Source organism: Microtus ochrogaster, unplaced genomic scaffold, assembly GCF_000317375.1.
Source record: "Microtus ochrogaster isolate Prairie Vole_2 unplaced genomic scaffold, MicOch1.0 UNK8, whole genome shotgun sequence".
In the NCBI taxonomy this organism is placed as follows: domain Eukaryota; kingdom Metazoa; phylum Chordata; class Mammalia; order Rodentia; family Cricetidae; genus Microtus; species Microtus ochrogaster.
The window spans coordinates 3,639,224-3,654,585 of record NW_004949106.1 but is presented as its reverse complement, the minus strand read 5'-3'; the positions used below and the strand labels follow the sequence as shown (position 1 = coordinate 3,654,585).

The 15,362-nt window shown below is 38.1% G+C and overlaps 1 protein-coding gene across 1 annotated transcript in view; it reads right to left on the bottom strand.

Moving 5' to 3' along the window:
- Positions 1-15,362, bottom strand: part of Boll (boule homolog, RNA binding protein) — a 58,993-nt gene that overhangs the window by 12,269 nt on the left and 31,362 nt on the right. Inside the window, exons 8-12 of the mRNA XM_013353470.2 lie at positions 13,059-13,186; positions 10,007-10,078; positions 4,356-4,403; positions 3,235-3,363; positions 497-592 (exon numbers count right to left, since the gene is read on the bottom strand). Coding sequence (XP_013208924.2) covers positions 497-592; positions 3,235-3,363; positions 4,356-4,403; positions 10,007-10,078; positions 13,059-13,186 — 473 coding nt within the window. The remainder of the gene's footprint in view (positions 1-496; positions 593-3,234; positions 3,364-4,355; positions 4,404-10,006; positions 10,079-13,058; positions 13,187-15,362) is intronic.

The window sequence follows — 15,362 nt, the reverse complement described above, 5'->3', positions numbered from 1 at the left end:
TGCCGTATCCGGAAAGACTGTATATTCACACGTGACCCCATGTGCCGTATCCAGAAAGACTATGTATCACTGACACATGACCCCACGTGCCGTATCCAGAGCATGAAAATTACATATAAGAACTAAACTAAAGGTTACCAGGGACTTCAGAGAGAGGACAAAAGGAAGGAGGACTGGTTGTGTAATGAAAAGAGAGTTTCTATTGGTGGTAATGGACAAGGTTGGAAGTGCTGTGAATATAATTAAAGACACTTAAAATAGTTAAAAGGATACACTTAAGTTTATGTATCTCTGTATCACAACAAATAAAACATTTTGAATATGAATGATTTATAACATTTCAAAATTACTTAATAGGAATTATAGTTAATTTAGAATTTATTTCCTCCATATAAATGATTCACTAATTCTGTACTTTTTAGATCAGAGTTGGGATAAAAAAATGCCCAAAGCATAATGGCAGAAAACTGAAAAAAACTCAAAATGAACTCCTTACTTTAATTGGCTCAGGCTGCATCACAGGTGCAGGCATAACGGCGCCGGGAGCATAGACCTGGTGGTATGCTGCTTGGACTCCATGGTCAGAGTATGGCTGTCACAGAGGGGTGAGGAAATGCGAGGAGAGGGGAGACAAAAACAAGTATTACTTTCATCTAGTGAAGTATTCATTCAGTACTTTCTATGTGAAACACCTTTTGGCACATACAAAAACCCATTCACTATGTTTAATGAACTTACAGTCTGATGAAGAAACAGACACTACTCTAAATCATCCTGTGTCCTGTGAGTCATGTGTATGATGCATGGGGAATAATGAACACTCAAAAAGTACTAAAAAATAAGCTTATGAAAATTGGGGAGGATGGTCATGAAGTATTTCCCAGTGGCACTGATGTCTGATTTAAAGACCTGGGGACACAGTGAGGGACAACCTAAGTAAGACACCTCTTTTGGGAGACCTACTTAGGTTGTTTGATAGGCGGGATAGAACATGATGTACTAACGGGGGGAAATCAGGCAGGAGAGCAATAAACAGAGGGCAAATAATGTAAAAGTAGACTTAAACGGTAATCAGCGCAGGTGAGGGTGTGGGGAGAAAGGGACCTTGTACTGTTGGTGGTAGTGTAAACTATCACTGTGTAAACCAGTATAAAGGTTTCCCAAAAAAATAAAACCAGAACTACTATAAGACTTAGCTACGCCAACCCCGGACATGTAGCCAAGAGAGTCTATATCATACACAGAAATAATTGCATACCCATTTTATTGTTGGTCTACTCAGAGTAGAAAAGAAATGAATCAGCCCGGTTATCAACCGACAGATGAATGGATAATGAAGTAAGTTTATTTAAATCAACAGATTAAAAATATTACCTAAATTATACTAATTATTCAATCACTGAATTTGTAAACATTTTAACAGCATGTCTTTAAAACCTGACGTCTAGTTTACACTCACAGTGCATCTCTATTTGCTCTTCTTCCCTTCCGGGGCTCAACTGCTATAGGCAGACAGTGACTATTATCTCGGGTCCTGATGCTGACATTAGAGATATGGACTGGATAACAGCAGACTGAGTATGAAGGGTGAAAGAATGGAGAACCAAACATGAAATGATGGGTAGCAAAAGTCAGCTTCCAAAGGGAAATAAAAGCTGGAAAAGGAATTCCACGAGAGGGCAGTGCTGTGTAAACAGGTGTCGGACAGATCACGGAATCCGAATGGTGTTTGGGAAAGGTTAAGTAAGACTATAAAGGAAGGAAGGAGTTTAGTGACTGGGACGTCACTAAGGAGCCTTCTTAAAGGCAGCGTATGCAGCAAGATAATGAAGCAGACTTCACAGTGTGGAATAAAATGGAGCTGAATTATAAATATTGAATACAGCCTATCTTTTCAAGAATCTTAGTTTTGAAAGCTAGAAGAGAATTAGGGGATCTGGGGACGAATGTAAAAAGATAATAGTACTCTCAAAGGTGCTACAGATAGTCAAAGAATTTTGCATCAAACGGCTTTAATCTTTAAAACTGCAATATGGTTTCTTGCTGCCTTCACTTCCACGAATAAACTCATTATGAGAACAAGATTGTGAAAGTTAAATAATTCCCTTAACAATCACAGTAAAGCGGTGAAGCTCTGAACCAATGGAGAGACTGACTCCAGAACAAGAAGGAAGAATGGACCACAGGATGCCCTGTGAAGGCTTCCAGAGCACAACAGATACAAACAACTTTGGGCAAGAACAAGTTATCAAATAAATATAAAAACTGCAAGGCTGGATTAGGACCTATTTAAATTTGTATGCTGGGAGCTGGAGGCTAAGCTAGTTTCTGTGAATTGGTTTCAACTTCCACGGAAGAGAAAGCACAGATTTACTTTAAGACTGAGATGGGGGAAATCTGCAGTAAGTAATAAAGTCATGGTAGAAATCTGATGGTGATTGAAATAAGTGATTAAATATGTTAACATACTTGTTTCCTGATCATAAAATTCACAACAAAAGCCCTGCAGGTTTTAATTGTGTGACAAACTCAAACTACAAACCATTACAGTCTATATATTAAATTATGTATCAGTAAGAGTCTACATTCTGTTGGAAACAGACAGGCACTGTGAAGTGTGGGAAGTCATAGCAGCAGCTTTAGGAACCCTTCACAGATTTATGAGGGGTCTGACAGCAGTCCTGAGTGTGGTCAGAGCCCTTAAGGAGGCTCTGGTGAAGTATCTACTGTGAAAGGATTCTTACTTTACTTCCACCTCTAGGCAAACCAGAAGGCAAAAAAGCCAAAAACCAAACAAACCAAAAAACCCAACAAAAAAATAAATTGTTTATATTATTATAGAAAAAATTTTAAATCTTTCATTGGCTTAAAGATTATATGCTTTTAACTGACAAATTATTAGCAACAACACAGATGGACTGACAAGCAAATAAGAAGACACTGGGAAAGTGATTCAGGGGCATGACTGAAAACTCTGAGACGAAGTGACACTCTCAGAACAAAAGTGGCAGACACAAGTAAATCAGGGAGAACACAAAATCAGCAGTTTTCACGACGCTCTTCAACGAATAAAGAAAACTAAACGTCAATACAGGCGGCTCTACACCACTCACTCACTTTCCGACACAGCTGGGCATGTCCTGAGCTAAGCGCATTTTCCTAGAGCCTACAAGGCCCTGGGTTCAATTGCTAGCACTGAGCAAACGAGCAACAAAGGAAAAGATGAGAGTGTACCTCTGGGACGGAAGCTTCCATCAGGGACAGTGCAGGAGGGACACAGCCACCATCTTGTGCGATTTCTACCGGCTGATAAATAACCTCGGATGGCTGCAGGTATAAGAACGGAGCAGAAGAGGCAGGGGACTAAAACACAAAACGGTCCTCGTTATTCAAATACAAACAGTGTGCCAAGCCAAAAAGACTTACCCTAAAATGAAAAAAAATTTGTTGCATATTTTTCGAAAATTATTTTTCAAGGATAGTATAGAATTATCTTAGAAACAGACTAGGAAATCAGAGTTCTCATACATTTCAGGTATATAGGTGTTATTAAGTAACTTTATTAATGGCAAGTACTGAATGTTTATTGTGCCTCAGTCTCATATACAAACAGATAATTATAGATATACTACTGTCACTAAAAGTTATAGTAATATGGCCTATCATATTTAATTTGGTGTAATGCCTACTGTCAACTTTTGGACTAGCTGTTAGAAAATGCCACTAGATAATTTTTTTTGGTAGTATAGAATCTCTAAGAAAAAAATGGAAAAAAGAGTAGAGGTTAAACACCTTTGAGGTGTCATAATTTAGAGAGGATTTTGGGTTAGGAGTGTTCATCCAATAAAAGCTATGTAAATATTCCCAAATTCCAAAATATTAAAACAGTTTTGGTCTCAATAGTTTCAGATAATGAATACTCAACCTGTTTTTATTTATTTTATCTGAGATAAACTAAAGCAAAATCTGAAATGAAGCTAGAAAAATGCCAACATTTCCAACAATAACGAAAGTAACGATTATTTTTTGTTTATATATCACACCTTTATAAAACGCTTCCCACTAATATAATCTCATTTCATCGTCCCAAACATCATGGAAGAAAACTTACAAGGTTCTACCATCACTACCTCCATCTTACAAATGAGGGAGCTCTGAGGGAACTGCAGGAAATGTCACTTCTTGCATGTTCCAAAGGAGGACAGAGAGCCCCGCAGTTACAGGAAATACGGTTAGAAATAGAGGAGGAAGGGAAGAAGCCTACTTATCATGACTTTAGTGTTCAGATTTTTTTTTTTAACTGAAGTACAGTGAAAAGAAAGACTTTAAATCAGACACTGTAGGTTGACATTTACCTGGGGAACCCCCCACTGCCACTGCCCTGGTAAACACTGTGCTGGGGCCTACAAGGAGAAACAACAAACACACAAGTAGGTTACACACAGGCTAACTAGACATTTCCATGTAAAAGAATGAATCTGAATTTTCAAGACATATACAAAAGTTAACTCAAAATGGATTAGAGCTCTAAATACGGAGGCTAAAATAATAGAATTCTAATGAAAAATTAGAATATGAAGGTAGAAATTTTCATGACTTTGAATTAGGCAAGGTTGTAAAAGTTATGCTTTAAAAATATACAGAACACCTGGATGGTGTGTGGTGCACGCCTTTAATCCCAGCACGCAGGAGGCAGAGGCAGGTGGATCTCTGAGTTCGAGACCAGCCTGGTCTACAGAGCTAGTTCCAGGATAGCCAGAGCTACACACAAAGAAACCCTGTCTAGAAAACACCCAAAATGAACAAACTATACCCCCAAAGCCACATAACAAAGAAACAATACTAACAAGAGCTGGATAAACAGGACTTCATTAAAACTCCTAAAATTTTGAGTGCTATAAAGAATACCATCAATGAAGTAAAATTTAACCCAGAAGAGGTGAGAAAATATCTATAAATCATAATTTTATAAGGAAATTTTATCAAGAAAGGTTATACAAAAAGCTTTATTTTTTTTTTTATGTGCAATACTGGTGATTCAACACAAGGCCTAACAAATACTTTGCAAGCATAAAAGAGGCATACTCTAAGTCCCCCCAAAATATACAAACCTTTTTTAAGGCTATAGGAACAAAAAAAATCCCTTTTTGTGCTTTTCAGTTTACCATAAAGGAGGCACGGGAAGAGATACGCAATGGGATGGTATTTGAATCAGTTTTGCATTTGAAAGAGTGCATAGTTAGAGAAAAGGAGGTGGTTATTTCTCTAGATTGATCTTACCAGACTTGCTATACTCAGCCTACAATTATTTGTATTTCATTATGACACTTCCACACAGGCATACGATGTACGTTAATCATGATATGCTCTTACTATCTCATCCAATTCTTTTTCCTTCTTCTTTTCCACACTTTGCAGTTTCTAAGCATATGAGAGAGAAGATATGCTTTTCTCTGACTTGTTTCTGTGGGTCTGAATTACTTCATAACACGATAATCTGTTCCATCTAAGATCCTGCAAATAGCATAATTGCATTCTTCTTTATAGCAGAGTAAAACGCTATCATGTATATATATGCTACTTTTCTTTATCTGCTGACTGACTTCCAGGTAGATCCCATACACAGGTGTGAACAACTGAGTCTTAAGTTAGTTCTGATCTTAGAAGATGTTCCATACTGATTTCCATGGTGGTTACACTGACTTACAGCCCTATCAGCAGTGAATACGGCTTCCTTTCCTCTATATTGCTTCCAGGATTATTTGCTGTTTTCTTGATGGTAGAAAGAAGAAAAAGACCAAGTTTTCTCCTTTAAAAACATGGTTTTGGCCGTCATTGAAACCTCAGCATCTTCTCACCATCACCCAGAGGGCAGCTGGCTCTCAGCTGTTCCTGGTTTATTTCTGGCAGCTGCTAGTAAGGCCTGGAGTAGTCTGCCATCTTAGTCTCCATAAAGAATGTCTACAATAGCCGGGCGGTGGTGGAGCACGCCTTTAATCCCAGCACTCGGGAGGCAGAGGCAGGCGGATCTCTGTGAGTTCGAGACCAGCCTGGTCTACAAGAGCTAGTTCCAGGACAGGCTCCAAAACCACAGAGAAACCCTGTCTCAAAAAACAAAAAAACCAAACCAAACCAAAAAGAATGTCTACAATGCTGATAAAAACCGAAGGAAACTAACTTAAAAATAGACAAATGATATGAACAAAATTTCCTCCAAAAAAGCAGATGTGTATGTCAACAGTCAATAGTGAAAAGACGCCTGCTATCACTAATCCTTAGAGAACTATGTCTCAAAACCACCAGTGTGATACCATTTGGTGCCCATTTTAGCTACAACCAAACACTGCAGAGGTGGAGCAACTGTAGCCTTTCTGCCTGCTGGTAGGAGTCTGAAGATGGTGTGTGCGGTGCTTTAGACTGTGAACCTTCCTTAAAATGTCAACACACAGAATTATCATGTGACCTATCGAATGCACCTCAGGGGAAATGAAAACATATATCCACATAAAAACCTCACTACCTGGGAATGGTGGGTCAGCCTTTAATACCAGCAGCTGGGTCTCAGGAGGGCAGAAGCAGATGGAGCTCCGTGAATTCAAGGCCAGCCTGGTCTACATTTTGAAATCTGCAACAGTCAGAGAAACAACAACAGACTTGACACCAATTTTCATTAAAGCGTTCTTCAGAGTAGTAAAAAGGCAGAGACAATCTAAACGCCCATCATCTGGAGACTGGATAAACAGTGGTTACACCCACACAGGAGAGATTTTACTCCAGAAAGAAGCACTGGTCCACAGCACGGAAAAAACTTGCTAAGTGAATTAGTTCAATCATGGAAAACTGTTGGATGGCTCTTTTTATAAGAAAAATGCCCAGAGTAGTAAAGTCTATAAAAGGTTAAAAAAAAATACTGCTTGATTAGGGTTTGGGTAGGAAGAAAAAGGTATGTCTGCTAATGGTTACAGTTTTTCTTAAAAGGGAGTGGTAAGTAGTCTATAATATTGGTATGACTATATGTCAATTCTGTGTTTAGTATAAACTACTCAATTGTATACTTTCAATGACTGAGCAATATAGCATGCAAATTTGATCTAAATAAAGTTAATGATCTTGTATTATCAAGTGTTTTATTCATTTTATAAGGTCTTCATTACTGAAGGGGGGCAAGGAGAGGGGGAGGAGAGAGGGAAGAGGAGGGAGAGAGACGGCAGAGACAGAGAGGAGGGAGTAAGATCCCAAACCCTTAGATCTATTCTCTAAACCGAATCACTGTAATAAGTATAATGCTGACCACCATTATATTATAATGATGACTAAGAGAGATGAAATCTGTTCTATATAGGACATTTAAAAACACAGGATGAAAGTCCCTGATTAACATGTGGCTTTGTTAGAGAAATGGAGTGAGTGCCTACAATGTGAAGAACAGTACGACAGAGGTCAGCACCCTCATTACTAATCCGTGGGTTATCTGGTGTGAAGAACAGAGCCTGAGGAAACCATCAGTCCTCCCTTTAGTCTTGTAATTAGTGTCAAACAAAGTCAGAGTCAGTGTATAAACTTATAGTTTCTAAATCAGTAATTAATATTTATTGCTATTATTAATAATACAGCTATATCAATAATTAATAAAGGAGCTGCAAAATCCAACTTTATTCTTTCTCACGTCTGATACTTTAAAAGCACTACGTTGTTTTTCCTTGTTCCTGGGTTTTACTGAGAGCAAATCACTGCTTTGGAATTTGGCAGATTCCAAATACCAGCTGTCTGGTATTGAGCGCTACTAGAGTCTCTGATGACACTCCTGTTAGGAACTTCTGATTGTAGGGTCACATTCTTTTGTACAGATTCTTAGCTGAGGTCATCCATACTTCTTCCGACAGGTTACAGCTTGTTTTGAAGAAACATGAACCTCTGCTGTAACGGATGCCTACCTACTACAGCCTCTTCCCTGGCTCTGCCGACACGCTCTTTTGGTGTTTCGTAGGAGCTCAGGTCCCAAAGTGCCAACATCTCCAGCCTCAGCAGACAGGTAAGTTCCCCATGTCACTCTCTGAGGTCCTCCATACTCGGCTGAGGAGACGTGGCTCTGCCATTGCACGGTAACAGATCTCCATTAGGCTCACATTCCTCTGACACGTGAGCTAGGGGCAATGGACTAAGGGTTTAGGAAGCAGTTTCACAGGACTTGGGCCATTCATTTTAACTGGGGTGGTGTCTAATGATCTGTCTTTAGTCTCAACTGAAATCCTATGGCTTAGGAAAAGTCATGCTGTCAATATATTTTAAATAAATGCCATTAAGTTACTTTTATTTTTCATAAGTGGAGAAAATACCTAGTTTATTAGTGTAGTAAAATTAAAAATAAGATAAATTAAAAATACAAAAATGAAGTCTAACATTAGTGGGATGGAGAGATGGCTCAGTGTTTACTGCTCTTCTAGAGGACCCAGGCTGTTTCCAGGACCACACAGTCTGTAACTCCAGTTCTAGGGGATCTGATTTCCTCTTCTGGCCTCCAAGGGCATTGCACACATATGGTGCACATAATTTCATGCAAAACACTCATACACATAGAATAATATAACCATAATAGTAAGGACTATAGAACACTAACACAGTTTTTCTTTTGGAGATAGGACGTCATATACTCAGACTGGCCTCCAATGTCTATATAGTCAAGAGAGATCCTCCTGTCTCCACTTCCAACTTCGGCGGCACCGAGGATACAACCAGGGTGTCATGCACGCTAGGTAATCACTCTATGAACTAGGCAACAACACCTGCCTTTCTTTCCTTTCTCATCTTTTCACACAGCTAGTGATAAAATCCACGGCCTTTCCCATGCTGAGGAAGAATTCTACCACTGGATTTCACTTCTAACCCTGCCACATTTCATATGGGTGTATTTTTAAAGTAAAAATCGAAAAGAACAGGGACAGAAACAGAAAGCTCTTCTACTACTTAACAAGTGTTAAAATTTGATTTTATGTGCAAATGTTATAGATCATAGGCTGACAAAAACCTTTGAAAGAAAGGCTAGAATAAATGTTTTAAAATGTGAATGCAGGCCATAAGATCTCTGTTAGAACTACACAACCTTTGAAAGCAAAGGCAACCACAGATGTTACATAAATAAATTAGGCTGTATTTCACTAATGCTTTATTTATAAAAGCAGGTTGTTACCCGAATTTTGTCTAGAAGTCATTGTTTACCCTGCCAAAAATTAAATGAGCTGACATTACTTCACAGTTCTTATTGCTAATCTCCCATGAGAACTAAGAATGAGTGCTGGCTAGCTAAAGGAGATGAACGTAACAGTTAACACATCATAGTACACTGCTTATTTCAACACACACTGGATTAAATCTACCAGTCACACATTCAAAGGAAGATTAAAAGCACAACATCTGTACCTGGATTTATGAATTACTGCTAAAGACTTGTCTGTGGGCTGGAAAAGAAACCCAGGGCACTCCAGATGCTGTGCAAAGCATTCTCCCACTGCGCTACGTCCCAGCCTATGAAAGGCATTTCAGAATAAATTTTAAACAACAGAGAACTGAATTCATTATGTTTGTGAAAGGAGGCAAATGCATCCTCTCTCAAGACTTAACTCTCTTTCCCGAATTAGTTTTTGCGTATAGAAGAAAAGCATGAAATACCTGAAAGGACTTAAAATACTGGACTCTTAAAAACATTGTGCTTGGGATCCAATCTCGTCCCTCCTACATGCTAAGCAACAGAGTGTACGTGTATGTGCGTGTGTGCACACAAGGAGACTACAGGCTGCTTGGGGCAGGTACCGTCCTCTTGCTCCCCCCATCCCTTGAGACAGCCTCTCTAACAGTTCGGCTGGCTGGCAAGTGAGCTCAGAGACCTGCTGCTGCCCGTCCCTGCACACGGGTTACAGCCACATGCCTAGACTTTGAGCAGTAAGTGTTTTCCCTTGAGCCATCTCCCCTGGCTCCTCAGCCCAGAGGTTTTAGTGAACTCAGTGCCTACCTGGTAGTGATATGCAGGTTGCTGATAAACCGGCTGAGCTACCATCACGGGAGAACTAGATATGGACCGCGACTGTGGGAGGAAACAAAATTTACCTTAGGAAGAGCTCTTCAAATTACAGTAAAATTTGATCTTCAATTATTACCTAAGCTCAGTTAACTTTTTGTTATTGATTAAAATGTTATATTTTCTTCCTCTTATGGTATTATTATCAACTTTATTTAAATCTATTTATTAAAGTGGTTTTCCTATGTGACTTCATTTCCATAGCAATACTAAAACGAACACCAGTGATGTTTCTTTAAGTCTGAAACATAACACTTCCAAAGGTGATGACAATATAAATCATTTCCCTGGAGAAACCAGAAGTGGGTTGTTTACACCAGTGGTTAGCGTCAGATGAGTGATCGTATTGATCTTCCTGTTACTGAGTACCAGCATTCTAGTCTATTATTATATAGCCAATTAAATAAAACACTATTTGAGACAGTGAAATCATGTTTAAGAAATTTAATTTTGGATTATTAAGTGAGTTAATAATCCAAAAATTGTGATAGGTCTGTTTTTGAGGAAAACGAAGTATTTTTTGATTATTCAAAATGATAGAGTAGCTGGGCGGTGGTGGCGCACGCCTTTAATCCCAGCACTCGGGAAGCAGAGGCAGGTGGATCTCTGTGAGTTCGAGACCAGCCTGATCTACAGAGCTAGTTCCAGGACAGGCTCCAAAGCCACAGAGAAACCCTGTCTCGAAAAACCAAAAAAAAAAAAAAAACAAAAAAAAAAACGATAGAGTAAGCCCCCAAATACATTACTCAAGACCAAGTAATTAATAAGACAGGTAAGTTATAGTTCAATCAGCCAAAATAAATCGATGATAGTGATTAAAATTTAATTTCTAATTTGGGATGTAGTATGCTATTATTTTGTTTAGATGCCTATAATCCCAAAGTCAAGAGAAATATTGTGCATTTATACAATTCAGATTGGTATGCTAATAAAACTATAGTATAGATTAAGGCTAGAAAGTAATGGTATATTTTACTGTTAATATGTTAAAGGAGGAAAATGACCATCTCAGCAGACAAATGCACTTAAATTTGCCTTTTTATGATGAAAACTCTTAGCAAACAGAACAGAGGATAATACAGGAGGATATTGTCAGCATAATTGATTTCACCTCCTATGACATCTGCTATCCTAGAAGACACGCTTGACTGCCATAATTACAGCAGACATGCTTTTAACCACTTTAGCATGCCCTGAATAATATTCTACAATAGTGAAATATTCAGCCCCAAGTGGAAATAATGCCAAGACTTCTGGTTCATAGTGTCTTCTAAAGCTAATGCTGGGGTCACCCGGGAAAGGCCACACCGTTAAGCTGATCCTTCATGGGATGGGTTGGCAAGTGAGCACGTTGGATGTGACCTAAAGCCGGTTTTTGCTTTTTTTGAGACAAGGTCTCTCCACACAGCCAAAGCTGGTTATTTTTAACAGCTGGTTCACACGGGAAAAACTGGAGCTTGAATAAAGCATAAAAATACTTCTTTTCTTTTTGAAAGCTATGAGTCAACATGGAGTAAAAGACACATATATTTTATCAATGTGAAACTCTGATTCTGTGTGTATATTCTAACTTAATATTAAGAGGACCACAAACATTTTATAGTGATATATGGGCATAACCAATGAGTAAGACTACAAGGATCCAGATCATGACGCCCTCGATTGACTGAATGCTTCTGTAGCCTATCCTTTCTTAAAAGGCAAGCCTCTTACTCACTGTAGATACTGTTATAATGCTTTCTTTGGAGTGCAAACACCATCCAGGCATGAAATACACAATTCAACAAGGCAACACCATGAAAAAATAGGAAAAACAAAGCCAAAAGTCTGCTTAACAAAAATGAAAGGTAAAATAGTACCTTATTTCATTCAGGGAACAATCTTAAACTAGTAACTATCCCAGGGATACATATTATTTTATCTGTTTGAATTCAACAATAAAGTCAGAATATTCTTATAGTGTTCCATTTAGTTGCTTAGTTGTTGAGAAGCATTTTCAGTTATTAAATAAAGCCAAATATACAAGTACAAATTATTAAGATATAGTTAAGGCAAATGTAAAATACATGACATACCTGTGCCATTCAAACTTAGATTGAATTTCAAATATAAATGAATAAATTCAGTTTTTCAAAAGCAGTTTAGAGGGATCTAAACAAAACTTTGAAAAGCACTGTCCTAAAAGAGCTTACATACATACAAGATCTGGCTGCTCCATATAGCCTTGATTGTGAGAAAAACTGAAAATATCTATGACTAGAATAATATAAAAATGATAGTATACCAAAAATAGAATACTATAAAATATTAAAGTAAGTGAACAAATATATAAGGGTTAAAATAGTTTTGCTACTTTTTTTATGTGTATTGGGTCACTTCAAATTGGAGTTACAGTTATGAGCTGCCAGATGGGTTCTGGGAATTGAACCCAAGTCTTCTGGAAGAGCAGTCTGTGCTCTTAACCACCTAGCCTCAAAGGGTTAAAATAGTATTGTCCACAAAGTGTCAACAGCTTAGCTCTCAAAAATATAATATTTAAGTTAAAAACAGACTACTGATACAGTGTTTAAAAATGCCCCAAGGAGCTCCCTACATTTATTTGTAATAAGAATATAGAAAATGAATGAAGGATAAAAGGTATGGAAATAAAGAAACGACCTAAATTTGCTGTATTTTATTTCCTCTTTGGAAAGAACTTAAATTAATATTTGTTAAATTTGGGTAGTAGGGGCACAACTATATTTATATTTGTTTGTGCTTTAACTATCTCAGAATCGGGGCTAAAGAGATGGTTCAGCGGATAAAGGCTCCCAGGGCCAATGTGGTGGAAGCAGAGAACCAGTTCTTGAAAACTGTGCTCTGACATCCACATCCACTGGCTGACACAAACAATACATAAATACGAAAAATTAATCAAATACATAAGAATAAAAACAAGCCTTTAAACATATTTGGTAGAAACTCTTCTAAAATGAAAATTCCTTACAGGCCAAGACGGCGGGACAGAAGTGACCTCTGGAGTATGGAAGTAAGCCACGCCGTTGTGGTAAGTGTAAGGGTATCCAGTCGACGTGGTCAGGTACATTGTTCCAGCAGCAGGCATTATACTGGAACCTAAAACAAAGAATAAACAGCAAAGTCTTTAAGTTTATAAACACAAAATTTATTAATACATTTCAGAAAAATATTTTAAGATTTCTACATTGCTACAGTAAAAACTAAAATACTTAAAACGCTATGTATTCTAGTATCTTTGAACAATCCATTTTATAACTTAATACCTCAGAGTTATAGATTATAGGGATTAACAAACAAGGTAAATAAATATGAAAAATCCTTCATTTCAAATTCTAATGCCAGTGTAATGAAACAATTTAATTGTTAGTAATAAGTTATTATTTTTATAAAAATTAACTATGTGGAGAGCCTGAAAGCTATAGTAGAGTTCCTGAGGTCTTAGCTGGACCTGTTCTTAAAGTCCAGAGACGATGAAGACAGTGCAGCTGGGGAAGACTGGGCTCCTTTTCCTCCTTCTTTGGGTTAATAGCAGCATTTACTCATGACTCTTATCTATGCTTTCCCTTTCGTTACAACTTCTGCTATTATAACAGTGACTATACTCCTTGATGAAGTTAGTCTAGGGCCTCCACCTCCCTTCTTTCAGTTCAGGATTTACATACACACACACACACACACACACACACACACACACACACACACACACTGTCATTGAGACTTTAAAAGCTACATAAAGGTCAGGGAAGCATGATCATGACGACCTGGGATGAGTTCAGACCCCAGCACCTGTATAAAAAGCCATTTATGGCAACATACATCTGTAACCCTAGTCTTGAGGGTGGGTGGGGAGGGGATGGAGATCGGCAGACAGCCAAAGCTGTCAGTGAATACCAGGTTCAGCGAGACACTTCTATCTCAAAATTAAGGCGGAGAGCAACAGGAGAGTGTACTGTAGGTCACTGTCTCACCTCCACATGAGCACCTGTGTGCACACGTGCAAACATAAACAAAAGGAAATGGGAAGATAGTTAAAATGTGCTGAAAATAAAGTAACGTAAGCTCATGTGTGCTTTTTCAATACTGCGTTGGCTGTTTTATGAATGATTAGGCGGCAGCAGCAGCAGACTGCACAGAGAAGGGTCCACGAGGAGAGGTTTCCCAGTGATGAAGGCAAGTAGACTGGACTGTTGGGAATATATGTTGGTAATGAAATAAAAAAAGAGATGACAGATTTGAGAAAAAACTAATATATGAGTCTCTTATAATTGCAGAAATAAATTTTAGTATTTATTTTTATTTGGAGAGAAAATAAAAATAGCTTTGTAGTCTATAATTCTTGGAACAGAGGCTAATACTACCATTTGGGCAAGCTATTCCTATACTTTTCCATTAGAATATGGGGTGTTACTCCAGGAGACAAGGGAGAGGCTGAACATGGTGTTCTTACAGGGGCACTTTAATTCAAACAACTGTTATTTTAATGGAAAAAGTTTATCTTTAAATAATTAAATGACTGATACTAAGAAACAGAATGCAAATTATCCATGGAAATTTTACATAAACTAAAACTTCTAAGAAAATATAGAATTCCAGTGTACAATGGATTAAGAGCCACAGCTGGCCAAGGTCAATTTCCCTCTATTATGAAGAGTATTTCAGCAGAAATGTCAACTGATGTTTCCATTATCCAGGTCTGTGTTTAGTAGACTACATTTCTGAATTTCATAGATGCAGCTAAATGGTTTAAAATGACTTTCATTTTTAAGGCAGGTATGTGTATTATATAAACAGAGCGAGCACTTCTCAAGTTGGCTTTTCATGAGATAAATACAAAACTGCAACAATGGCTCTTTTGCTCATTAGTTCTGAATAAACTATTTGTATATGTGAAAGCAATCAGTAGACAATGGGTCAAAAACTGTTGGTACAATTATTATAGTTAAACTCTTACAAACAACAGTATTCTGAAAACATTCAGAATCCTGCTATATTTAGTATATCCTCTCTCTGTCTGACCCCCAGTCCCTCTGCGTGTGTCTGACTACTTATGAACTTGCACGCAGAGGCCAAGGTTGATGTCAAGTATCTTCTTCAATCATTTTTCATTTTAATTTTAGAGATAGGGTCTTTCACAAACACAGAGCTCACTGACAGCTCAACTAGATGGCTAGCTGGCCAGCCCCCATGCTCTGGCATCCGCCTCCCCAGCTCTGGGATCTCAGGCCCGTGCTGCCATGCTTTGTGTTCATGCGGGCTCTAAGAGATCCGTTCC